The 13063-nt window shown below is 47.5% G+C and overlaps 1 protein-coding gene across 1 annotated transcript in view; it reads right to left on the bottom strand.

Annotated features, from left to right (window-relative positions):
• Positions 1-4462: 4462 nt before the first annotated feature.
• The window catches only part of SYNPO2L (synaptopodin 2 like), a gene marked incomplete at its 5' end in the record, with an annotated part of 35926 nt that continues 27325 nt past the window's right edge, over positions 4463-13063 (bottom strand). Inside the window, one exon of the mRNA XM_084264668.1 lies at positions 4463-10973. Within this exon, the coding sequence (XP_084120794.1) occupies positions 8638-10973 (2336 nt within the window). The 3' untranslated portion in view covers positions 4463-8637. The remainder of the gene's footprint in view (positions 10974-13063) is intronic.

The following is a 13063-nucleotide window of genomic DNA, read 5'->3' as shown; positions in this document are numbered from 1 at the left end:
CCTCATTCATGGCTACTGTAACACCATGCTGTAAGGTTTCTACTATCCAATAGAGTGCTTTGTCCTTCACTGAGCTCAGCAGATACACCAGAATGATCTGTGGGGGCTGGATGACCCAAATCGTGCCTTCCACTCCCATCACAGTGATGAGGGAATGACTGCCCAGAGCTGTGCCAGTGTAAAACAGGTGTAGGGAGCAGCACAACTGAACTGTTAACACCCACTGCCTGCTCTGGGCTCCATCACAGAGCTTCATGCCTGTGAAGGCAGTTACATCTGCACAAAGCTGGAGAGTGTCAGATACTACTATTACAACTGACCATCTGTCCACCCTTCACACTTACTCTTCACAAATGCAGGTGGCCACAGAGGAGCAGGCCTCTTATTTGTTTCTCTTGGACTGGTTTAGCATCATGCTGGCATTTGCCCACGGTGCCCAGTGCCTGCTATAAAGTCCAGTTGTGCTCTTTGAGATGCTGCCCTTCTGTTCTATTCCCCTGCATTATAAACCCTACTTATCAAGGGAGCTATTGCCTTGATATGAGGTGATGTCATTTAGTCGGAGGTGTTTTGCTGCTATATTGCTAAAACTCATCAGCCCTTTGCCTCTCCTTTCCCAAAGGCATGAGGTACAGATACCTCTAAATTTTAAGAAGTTTCTACTGCCATTTTGATAATGATCTAAGAAATGGATGTGATTTACCTTACGGGGTGAGAAGTGCAACTCCCACTATATGGCACCTTCTTACAGTCACTAGAGTAATGCTAACCTCTGTCTTCTCTCTACTTGCTTCCAGCAGCTGTTTTCAGACCAATTTATAGCTGATGTTTTATTTCTCCAGTCATCTCCTGTGCCTTCCCAAGCACAAGTTACACCTGAGGGGAACCATGTGTGCCAGATGGGTATCATATGGAAACCTGCTGGATTTTGAGGCATGGTGTAGCTCCAAAAGATGATATAGCAGGAAAGTATGTGGTTAATCTTCCCTGTCACGAGCATAACCTGATGCTCCTGCAGGCAGCTGCAGGGAGAGAGGAGCTGAGCAAGCCTGAAGAGAACAATCCCCTATGGCTAGCTGGTAAGTGGAGGTGAGCAGGAAACGAATGTCAGCCCTCTTATAACATGAGAGAGAGAGACTAGGGGAAAGCAATAGCAAGGAGATAAAGAAAAGGCATGTCTAGTATGGTATCTGAAGATCTCAGTCAGGGTATGGGCAGGTATGACCAGCAGTTAGGACCAGGAACAAGGCACTGACAGCAGTTCAGGGTGAGCCAACTCCAGGAGACAAGACTCCTCTATGGGTTCCCAGCCTAAAGGGCAAGAGGCAAGCAAGGCCAAGGACCTTGAATTCCAGCTTCAAGGACTGATGGGAATTGTGGTCTAATGGGAACAGAACATTTGTACACCAAGTCAAGATCTCATGTGGGAAGTAGGCGGTGTCTTGAGGAGCTGGAAATGAGACAGGTTGAGCAGGCATATGGAAGGGAAGTGAGCTAGGAGTAGAGAGTACAGGGCAAGTTCTTTACCTAGGGCTCAGAAACAGTATCTGGAAGCTGAAATGACAATTCTATATTCCCTAGAAGTTGGTGGGTAGTATTTAGGTTCCTAGGCCAATCATTGGACTCCTCAGAAATTCCAGTAGAAAACTACAAAGTTTAAATGAGCCTCTTGTCTAGGTTTTTCAGGGCTATTGTGCCTGTGGCTGTTGTGAGGCTCAAATTCTGAAGAGACTTGGCCACCTCCACTCTGAAAGATGATCTGCAGCCCTTGTTCAGTGTTATGTGAAGTCCCATTCTGTCCTTGCCACCCTGATCCTTCAGATGTTATTTTCATCTGCATGTGCATATCTACATACACTGTGTGAGACATAGAACTGAGTGCAGCTGGAATGTACTGCACAGAGCCTGAGCCTTAAACCCACAAAGAATGCGAGAAAGGGTTTGTCCTATTAGTATGGCACCAGGATTTATAGGGTGGTTTGGGTAAAACAGTTTTGCATCTGACATGTATGCACCAAGGCACATCTTTAACTGAGATTCTCACCTCCTACTCTACCTTCAAATAAAATCATATGTCTCCCTTTTCAGTTACCAGGCTGAGAACTAAATCTTGCTCCTTTCTCCTATCTATGCACAGTTTCTCATGAGAGATAGAATTGTCTGGTTCACTAGTCTAGAAATGTCAATGGTGGGTCTGGCAGAGACTTCACTTGTGCCCTGCCATAGTGTCACATTCAGCAGCTCAGTGACTTTTTCCACTGGGAATATTACCCAAATTTTCTCTCTCTGACATAAGTAATACAATGAAATCAACGTAGACAAGAAGTTATGTACGGCTCTTACTGTTATCTTACCCACTCAATGCTACTCAGTGCTCAAGGTTTTAAATCATTACAAGCTTTGTTTAGTTTCAGGTTTGAAGAGGGGGTGGGAATTTACCTGGAGTGTGGCATGGTTTGGTGGCTAAATTCAGTGTTTTGAGTACCTGGAGTTTCTACTTAGGTTAGCAGGATAGTACATGGGCTGTCTGTAAGACATTTCAACACTTCAGGGAGGAGTTTTTAATCATGCAAGGAACTGTCTGTATCACACTGTGACCACCTTAATCTCTTTTACACAGATATCAGGAAGACTTGTCTGTAGTTTGTACCACAGTAGAAGAAACAGTTAATGCTGGTCTCACTCCTGTCATTAAGTGATCTTAATGCAGGGTGAGACTAGGACTAGGACAGAATATGTAGGATTTGACCACAGAGATGGCGTATGTATTGAAATATCTGGCTTGCCCATGGTGTGTTACTTGCTGGGCAGCCTGTTTGCCTGCGTGCCTCACACACTGCCACCCAGGAATCCCCTCCAAGCTGCAGCAAGGCTCTCGACGCCAAAACTCCATGGTATGAGGCTGGCCTTCGCCTCTGGTATGTGGGACTGAGCAACACCATACGTGAACTCCAAAAGAGGATACATTAGGAAGAATGGATTTCCTAAGATTTTAAGCCCTCCAGATTTAGCATGACATCGGGCAAATGCCAAAACCCCAGGTAACTCAGAGAAGAACAGTGGCAGCATCTAGTGGCCGTTGAAGCTATATGTCTGTGCTGCCTGGGAATACCCTTATTCTTCCTACATACCACATACTTGCCCTGCTGTGCTCTTTGCTGGACGCTTCTTCCATCGGGTATGAATGTTTGGGGGTAGATATCTCCACTAGACCCCTTACTATTTCTGCTTTTTAAACTACCCTCTGAGTATGACACTAAAGTCCAAGCTCATCCCTAGCCTACTGCATAGCTGTTCAGTAATCCTTTGGCTTTGCTTTGGGCCAGTGACCTCAAGGCAGTCTCCTGTTCCACCTTTGCAAATCTGGCTCCTTCCAACATAATCTGCTGTGAGAAGAAATGACTCTCACTTGAGAAGGCTGTAGAGGTTAACTGGGAATTTAATCAGAGCCCTGGACACAGCAACTGTCCTGCAATGTGTCAAACCATCTGGAATAGCTCATAATCCTACTGTCAGCTTTATTAAGAAAAACAAGATGCAGTCCTAATCTGGAGCCTGTGCCTCTGTAGACTGACTTCTTTGAGAGCTGTTCTTCTAGTCGCACAGAAGCTCAGGTTTGGCATCAGCAACACTGCTGCCCCTTTACGCATTTTCTGTCAGTAAATCAATGAGAAACATGCTAGATAGTCCCAAGACCCACATCCAGACCAGTGCATGAGACCCCTCCTTGTAATTAATCTGAATAACATCTACAAAACTGTACCTGGACGAGTGTCCAGACTCTGCAGTCTAATCCTACCACTGACACTAGTGTCTCCTGCAGTGCTCAGGAATTGCTGTCTGAGAGTGACATGCGTCTCAGAAAGGTGACCTGCTAATGCCTGTCATAAATGGAGCACAGCGACCCTCTCAGGACCCAAAAATAGAGTAGATTTCAACATGAATTGAGTTAGAGTTAGGGTTACAGTTAGGATTAGGCTTGGAGCCTGAGGATAAAATGGGATAAATTTGATTTTCTGATTTGTTTTTTCTGATCCCTTGGTTAATGTTAAGAATAAGTTAAATTGTTCAGTGTGAGTTTATATTGGAATTTACCAGAGCTGAAAAACTTCATTGATACCAGATTTACAAGCAGAAGGCAGGATTTGGGTTAGAGCAGGCTGAGGGGCAGGGCTGAGGCAGGCCAGCTGGGACTGGCCCATAAATTTCTTCACCCTGTCAGTAAGTGGGCATTTTAGAGCCTGTAGTATCAAAGTTTTGGATCTCACTTAAATTTTGCTTGCATACAACTTTTTAAATGGGGGTTAGGTCCAACTTAGATATTTTTATTGCTAAGACATCCCATCCTTTTTTGGCAACCTTATCTTTTCTTTTCCTAAGTTTGTTGGTAGTGCTAACTGCACGTGCTGTACACATAGCAGTTCTTTCCAGGTGCTAAGCAAAGGTGACAAAATGCCGCATGTAAAGTGCATATCACAAGTTTATTCTTCTGCACAAACAATAGAATGTGACTGTAAATTGGAAGGAAAAAAAAAAGACAAAACAGAAAATTAACAAAAGTATTTCTATAAACAAAGATGCCAACTCTGTTCTTCTGGGGTCATGTCTTCAACCAGACAGACCACTGGTGCTGGGCTCCCATTCTCAGACCACTGACGAGTCTCTTCTAGGACGGAAGGTCTGCTGGATATTCTAGCAGAAAGGGAACATGTTCTTTCTGAGGGACAATGCTGGACACTGTGCACATGTCTAATGACCAGTGACTCCTCATCGCACCAGTCTCTTCCATCACACATGTCTTCCAAGATTCTTTCTCTTAGCTGCTGCAGGATCTCTGGCAAGGATACCTCTGGCGAATGTTCCCATATATTTAGAGGGAAAGGACTGATACTTCTGAAGCAAAGATAACCCCCAGATTTGCCATAGCTGCAATGTGTAACCTGCAGCATGCTAGAGAGGAGGGATGTTAGGTGGTTTTAAATCAGAGCCCATGCAGACATCTTCAAATGCTTAACAAACACTGGGGTTTGGCTTACCATTGCAGCTTATAACTTAGCAGGTAGGAGCTAAAACTTGCCAAGCAACTGTTTATGTCTGTGCTTGTTCAACAGCTGAGGAAATAAAGATTTGGAGAGTCTCAAGACAAGGTTATATGGTTCAAAAGTATTCCTCATAACCTCACCTGTGACCTTTCTAACAGTTCCAGCCACAATATTTTCATGAGCAGACACTAGCAGAGCTGCTTGAAGCCAGCAGTAGTGCAGATTTCTTCCTTATAGCTTTGCAACGGCGTCTCATACTACTTGCAGCTATAGCCCTTATTTGGGATAGGCCACAAGCATTGTAGGCCTTATCCTCTGCTTCTGCAGATCAAGTCCTGTTTCAGCAAAGGATCCACAAAAGTTTGGGAGGGGCTGAGATCCTTGTCTTTGGTTCTAAACATAGCTTTGAACCAATAATGTTAGAAGTGAAATGCAGAATCCCCAGCCTCCTGGTTCTTTTCCTTACTCTGATGTTTAATAGTTACTCTCCAAATTGACTTTTTTTTTCCCATCTCTTGCCCATTATATTATCAGAAATGATGGCCAAATGCAGCTATTCCAATTGGTTCCTGACATCTAACATTCAACAGTGCTTCACAATCACTCCTTGGCCTGAATCAGTGTCTCCCAGAAATCTGGAGTGGGACCACTGAAATACTTACTAACCACATGCCATCTCCCTTACATTCTAAGGCCAGACGTCTATTTATTTTCCAGTGGCAAAATTAATTTCCCATGACACTGAGGCCCTCAGAGCCTCAGACCTTTAGAGGCCTGAGGGAAAGGGATGCTGGAGTAAGATTCAGACTTTCTGACATTATTTCTTCAGTGCAGAATTATCTTGAGCGCCCTTTCTCTGGTCCACACAACCTCTCTCTACACCTGAGTTCAGTGATGCTTTCAACTTAGGCCAGCTTGTCTGCCTAAGGCTAGTGGCTAAAACCACTAGCTGGTGACAGGCAGCACTCCCAGAAGGAGAATAGAGACAAAGCTTTTGGAGCACTACTAGTCCTTTAGTTCCTTGCCACAGCTTTTCTAGAAACATAGAAGACTCCTCATTCCATATTTCAGAAGAACCACAGAGATTCAGCTTGCTACAGCATATAGGATTATTTTTTTCCCAGAAATGCTGGGAATGCAATTCAGCACAGGATAAGTGAGAAAACAATTGCCCATGGCTGCTCCCCTTCACCAAAGCTATATAGGTGGTGACAACTTGCTGTAAGACCTCCCCTCTGGGGCTTTCCAGGATCACACAGAATTGCCTCATCAGTTCAGGTCTGCTGCTCCTATGTCATGCAAGCAGGTGCAGCCACACCTTAGCTCATTAACTCAAGGCATTCCCAAAGGATTTCCATCCTCTCCCATGGCAGATAGTCTGCCAAGTGAGGTCTAAGGGCTGTTCTCCTCCCTCCTCAGTGTGTTGATCATATGTTGCAGAGTCCCCAGGAATGTGCACTGCAAACACAGGCCTGCAGAACAACCCCAGCCAAAGCATGAGGGATTCAAAGGCAGGATTGTATACTACTTTTCCTTTTCTCTCATTCTTTCCCATCCAAGCTTGTCTGGGACTAGAGCTGCTAGCAAGGTTCTCCAGCCCTCTTTTCCTTCATGGGAGAGCACACATGCAAAATCTCCAGCTGTTTGCAGGGAACCACTTCAGAGCCTACAAGAAGAGGTAGAGCTCCCAGCTTTTGTGAAAAAAGCTAAACATTGTAAGCTCCAGCTGCACAGAGGAAGATTGGCTTGTTCTTAGTGTAAAACCACACTAGCTGTAAGTCTAGCTTACAGACTTGGCATCAGCCCCACTTGCACTCCTTTTTTTCTCCCCACAATCTACAGTTTTTTACATCCAAAGTTTGTGCTCAGTCCAGTCAGCGTACGGCTATGAGACCCTCCCTCATCCTGCCTCCAGTAATCAGTCCTGAGGGTCTAGCAAAAGATTGGGCAACCCCTGCATGGGAAGCAGTGGCAAGCCCCTTCCTTGCAGCTGGAGCATCTGCTGTGTTTGGGATTGTGCTTCAGGAGCAGTGCTTTCTTGGAGTACTTGTGGATCACACTGTAAAGGTGGATGCTGCAAAAGGGGGAGCAAAAGCAGAAAGCAAAGGGCAGTGGTGTGTAAAAACCAGAGCACAAATGGCATGCACACACATGCACAGTTCATACTAATATCCTGAATTCTTCCTTGGAAAAAGGAATGCTTTCTTCTATGCCTTTAGTGTAGGAATTAAGTCTGAGGCTAGCCTAGGTCATGCAAGAAATAACCAATCCTGTTTCCCCAGCATCACCAACAGACTCTGTATATGTATGTGAGTGCAGACTCTCTGGGACTCTCAGAGCACTTCAATTCTTACCAAATAGACCCCAAGGATACTTAAATCATTTAGTATGAACTTCTATTAGTGATTTTCTCTTTTCCTGTCCTCCACTTTCACACACTCCTTACTGAGAGTGTCTGAAAGGAGTTTCATTTTCCAACTCATCACAGAGTTTTCAGCAAGTTTTATGTCGTGACCCATTTCCAATCTAGCCACTTCTGTCCTAAACAAAAAGATGATGTGCAAATGCATATTCAGTCCTGCCTCCTTTTAAAGCCAACTGTACCTTCTCACACACAATCCTCCTTTGTACTTACAGTATCTGTATCCTGTTCCAGTGGGACTAATGTTGCAGGGTCTTCCTTGCATCAATCACCCACTGCCTGAGCTTAACTTTGACTTCTTGTATCCTCAAAAATTGATACTTCCTTCTGCCTTTCCTCCAGCTTGTAATAGCCCCACCAAGTCCATTCAGTGCCCCTCTTTGGAAAACTGCTCCTGGACCTGATAGTCATGTCTAGCACCAGCTAGGATGACCCTCCTTTTTATATCCAGTTCTGGTGACTAGAGGAATGGGCAGATGTGGCCACCCTCCTGTGCAGGGCACACTGCCCACACGTGCATGTGCAAACACCCCTGCTCACTCTGCTTTCTCACCTCCTTTCCCAGGCCCCTCCAGTGAGGAATCTGAGAGAAGTTTCCAGGGTGAAGCCGTATTTCTACTTTCACTCACTGCTGAGTGTTTCTGTGTGCATGTGTGTGTGTGCACACACCAATGTGTTGTGTACAGACAGGCTCAGAGAAAAGAAGTCTAATGGGGAAGCCAGGCTTCTGTACTGTAATCCCACCTCTGATCCTCTGTTCCTGGAAAGCTGTTTCCACCCAGACTCCCTCCATTGAGAGGTGACTCCAAAGCCTTTGGGAAGGGAAAACCACTACCACCTACCTGTCCTCAGGTGAGACAACCCCTACTATTCACCCCCTCCAGAGGTGGGTTTTGCTGCTGTGTGCAAGTTTCCAGTCTCTGTGTACCACACAAGAACCTCCACATTCTTCCTCCTGCTGTAGCCACAGCCACTAAGCCTTACTATGAAGCTGCCCATCTGGGACCAAGGGGAGGCTGAGGGAGAGGGTGGTGCAGAAGGGGAGTATATATATATATATTTTCCTCTTTTCTTCATTTTTGTGTCACTCATCCCAATGTACTGAGCTGACATAAAAGACAAAACGAACACTATGTCTGCAGGGCCACAGATGGGATGGGAGGAGTGCCTGCCTCAGTGGTGGCCAAAGCTTGGCCTCCACACATTGGCCTGCATCCCCGTTCTTGCTGCTGAGAATTTGGGCCTGGCCACCTGAAACCGAGAGGCTGAGGCTGGGTTTGAAGAAGGCCCCTGGCCTGCCTGCCCAGGCTCTGGGGAGCTCTGGTACGGCTTCGGGGACTGGCTGAGCTCCACCTGGAAGGGTGCCGGTGTAGCGGGAGCAGAATAGGCCATTTCTGTTCTCCACACTGGCTCATCCAACGTGGTGGCTGAACGGGGCACAAGCACGGTGGGTGTCAGGCTGCTTGAGGCTGGCATGGGAGCTGGAGTAGAGAAGCGACGAATCTCCTGAGTCTTGGCTGTTTTCATGGAGACCGGCTTGGCTGCTGAGAAGGACGAACTAGCCTGTGGGGCTGACTGACCAGAAGACTCTTGAATGCTGGAGCTTGGGGGATCCCCAAAACAGAACATGGCTGACTTCAATTGATAGGGCTGGTGGCGCATTAAATCAATGACCTTGATCCCTGATTTCTGGCCAGGTGCCTTTTTCACTTTGCTCTCTGCTTTGCTAGCCTGAGATTTGGTGGCTGCCAGGGGATAGAAAGGGGAATGCATTGGGTTGTAAGCTATTGGAGGGGGAGCCCGTATGTTAGGTGAATATTTCCAAGATGAAGGTAGAGAAGGGGAAGGAGAGGGGGTCCTGGGCTTGGACTGTGGCTTCGGTGTTGCCTCCACCACAAATTTGTCCATGCGGCTCTGGCGCTTGGCAAAGAGCTCTGCCCCCTTGCCTTTTAGCTGAGGCATGTCCTGGGCCCCGTTTACCAGTCCAGCATCTTGCTGCTGAGGCTTAGGAGCCACTGGAGGTGGGGTCTTGAATTTGCGGCCAGAGGACTGCATGAAGTTGCAGGCCTCAGCACCCAGGCTGAGGAAGTCCTCCTCAGGCCCAGACTCAAAGCCTGCTCCAGGGTGGTCACCTTTTGGCTTCTCATCCAGGTTCTGCACCAGAGATAGGAGCTCAGGGTTGGGTGAATTCTTCTTCTTCTCCTCAATCTTACTGAACATGGGTTTCTTGTTGCCCCGCCGGCGAGCCTCCTGCAGGATGCCTGTGCGAGGAGCCGGCACAGCAATCCTCTGCTCCCTGGAGGTTAGGGGCTCAGAAGGAGGCCGTGGCATTGCTGGTGAGACAGCAGGAGAAGGCTGCTTTGGCACAGGGGAGTTGGTTACTGTGTGCTGTGATGGTGCTGGACTAATATACAGAGAGGAAGAGGCTGTTCCAGGGACTCGTGGCTGAGATGCTGCAGGGGCCACCTCCCCTCCTGGTTTAGATGGAGCTGACAGAAAGATAGAGGTGGAGGATGTCCGGGCAGTGTTGGCAGAAGGCTTAGTCTCTGGAACACTTCCTCCCCCACTTGGCTGTGACTCTGGTGGTGGCATTGTTCTTCCTGGTGCAGGAATATACAGAGATGTGGAGGAACTGACTGGAGCACGGTGCACCGGCGCTGGCGCATTGGCAGGTGTTTGTGAAGGCAGAGGTGAGAAAGGAGGAACCACCATGCTTTGCCCACTCAGACTTTCACTAGGTTTTTTAGGTGCAGATGGCCTGAAGATGACAGAGGATGTTGCTGAGCGTTGTCCAGAAAGGCCAGGAGTAAAGGGCCGTGCAGACCTGTTGAACATGCTTGTTGAGCTTGTAGAGAAGGGGTCAGGGCTGCTTGGGGGAGGTAGAAAGAAAGTGGGACTAGGGGGAGCCAGGAGCTGTGTGGGGAGGGTGGCTGGCTGCTTGCTGGGCATTTGCACACCTTCCAAGTGGATGCTGAGGGGCACACTGTCTGCCTTCTGTGGCACAGGCATATCTCCTCCGTTCACTGTGCCTTGCTGGGCAGCTGGGGCAAGATGAGGGCCCTTCTGCGTTGGGACTTTCTCGACTGTGTACTTCCCAGCCCGTTCCCTCTGCTGCTCAAATAGTCGTGCTCCTTTACCTGAGGCTTCACTCAAACCTTTTTGCTTCTCTTCCTTCTGTTCAGAGTCAGACTTGGACTTTTCAATGTCCAGGTAAGTGTTGTCCCAGTCTGAGTGATTAGTTAGGCTTCTGGCATCAGAGAAGCCTTCCTCATCGAATTCAGACTCACTAGTTGGAAAAATTCCGTCTTCCTCCTCGTAGGAGCGGTCTTCGTCGACACTCCCAAAGCTTACCAGTGTGTACTTCTTAGCCCTTTGCCTGCGCTTCTTGAACATCAGCACCCCCTTGGAGTGGGGGTTGGGAGCATCTGTCAGCAGGGATGCAATGGTTCTACACTTGGTTTTGGCTTCTTTTACGTTCTTCTCCTGAATGCTCTCGTGGCGATGGAGCTCTGCAAGAGACAAAAAGAGGCAAGCTCAGAGCTCAGCATAAGGCTGCTATAGCTACTCTGGTGCCCACATGAGGAAACATTATGCCCTGCCTTTCATTTGCTTTCCTACCTTTGCTGATAGCATCTTTAGGAACTGGTAATAGAAACCTATGTGCAGTTTTCTCTTTCCCTGCAAACACAAGGAACTCCCCCCACTTTGACAGCTGGTCTCTGTTTCCTGGTCAGTCCTGGGATTTCCTATTTTTGCAGCATGTGGCCAGGAGTCAGGGATGTCACAGTGTTTTTACAGTGCCCTCACTCCTGGGAATTTTTACCATGTAATTATCAACCTGAGGGTGGAGCCCTGCTTTTTGTAGACCTTCCTACCATATATAGGACTCCCAGGAGCAAGTATTCTCTCTGGCACTGAGAGTTTGGGAAGTAGACACTGCTACTGTTAGCACCCATGCATGGGTGCAACGGGAGAGGTGCTCTGGAGGCAGAGCCAGGCTGCTCCTGCTCTGGACCCTGCAGTGCCAGCTACAGTCAGAGCGCCTTGCAGCAGCAGCAGTGTGTGTGTAGGGCTGTGTGCTGCCTTCTGCAGCAGCCCTGCAACAGCAGGATGCATGTTTCCAGCCTTGCTGTAGTCCCTTGCCTGTATCTCATGCCCAGCAGAAGAGCATTTGCTCCTGAGCAAGAATCCCAGACCCCTCACAACTGATCAGCCAGGCCAGAAAGAATCCACTTAGACAGGCTTGCTTGGAAAAGCCAACACCTGTTGGGACACTGGCATGGAAGTGTGGGATAACCGTTTTCCACCTGCTCTGCCAGCCCAGCGGTCAGTAAAGCCCCAGGGAGGAACACTGTGTTCTCTGCCTTGTGTGCTGGGAAGGCAGGGTGTGAAGAAGACTAAATAGTAAACCCAAACTTAACTGCCCTAAGGAAGGTATGGACATGCCTTGAATCGGCGGTCAAGGGACAGAAATCATTGCTAACCTTGCACAGGAAAAACCTCACATACCTAACCCATAGACTAATTTCTGATTTCTATCATTTCATCCTTTTCCTTAGTCCCACTGTCTTTTTTTCCCAGCATGGTAATACAGACAAAACATCCATCCTCTGTCTAATGATTTGTCAAAATACTGTGTTGAACCTTATCCAGCCCTAACATTCTCAAGAAAGAGGCACAAAATTATGCCCTTCTGAAGGGAGAGAGGAGAGGAGAAGAGAGGAGAAGAGAGGTGAGGAGAGGTTGGACTTGATGATCTTAAAGGTCTTTTCCAATCTTGTGTTTATGTGATTCTGTGTGAGAGCTGCAGGCAGTGCTGGGGGATGGAGTTAGCTCAGGAGAGGATGGAAGCTGCTTGGTCCTCTCAGTATCTTACTTCTGACCATGTTATCACAGAGCATTAATTCAATGGGGACCTGGTAATGTGGAAAAATTACCTGCAGTGGGGGACAGGGAGCTGAGCTAAGAATACTACTGGCTTCCTGAGGTCTGCAAATGTCCCCAAAACCTGGCTAGGCTGCATAGTTGTGGCAGGTGTCATCATTCCATATTGCACCAGTGTAACCACAGAAAAAAGAGCTTCCCTCTCTTACCCCATGCTGAAAATAAGGTGTTGATTTGCAGAGCAGTCATCCTTCCAGGAAGCTTAAGACAAATACAAGGAAAGACCCTTCCTCGAGGTTCAAGGTTTGCAGCCATGCTATAGCATATGCTGCTGCCTTGAGATTTCAGTGAGGGAATTTCTGTGGTTTGAGATCACCTCCAGGTCCATTCCTCACCTTTTCACCCAGGAAAGTGGAAACAGCAAAATCAATGCCAAAAAAATGGCTCGCTATCTGCACTTGTACTTGCTCTATGCAAAAATGTCCTTACAGAACAACTCTGCCTTGCTGAACCAAGACTGAGGTAGTGTCCAGCTTTTTGTGGAGACAGTGCTCTTCAGGGCAGTTGTAGACTTGCCCTCAAAGACCCACTCACCATGATGAAAACAAGCTATAGTCTGCCCACTCCGCTTGCAAATCTGCACACGTGTCTCTGCTTTGTACTTTGCTTATATATTTACAAGGAGGAAAAGCAGCACTACAGAGTCTTACTCAAG

Source organism: Gallinula chloropus (assembly GCF_964237585.1).
Source record: "Gallinula chloropus genome assembly, chromosome: 5".
Lineage (NCBI taxonomy): Eukaryota > Metazoa > Chordata > Aves > Gruiformes > Rallidae > Gallinula > Gallinula chloropus.
This window is presented reverse-complemented; position numbering and strand designations above follow the sequence as displayed.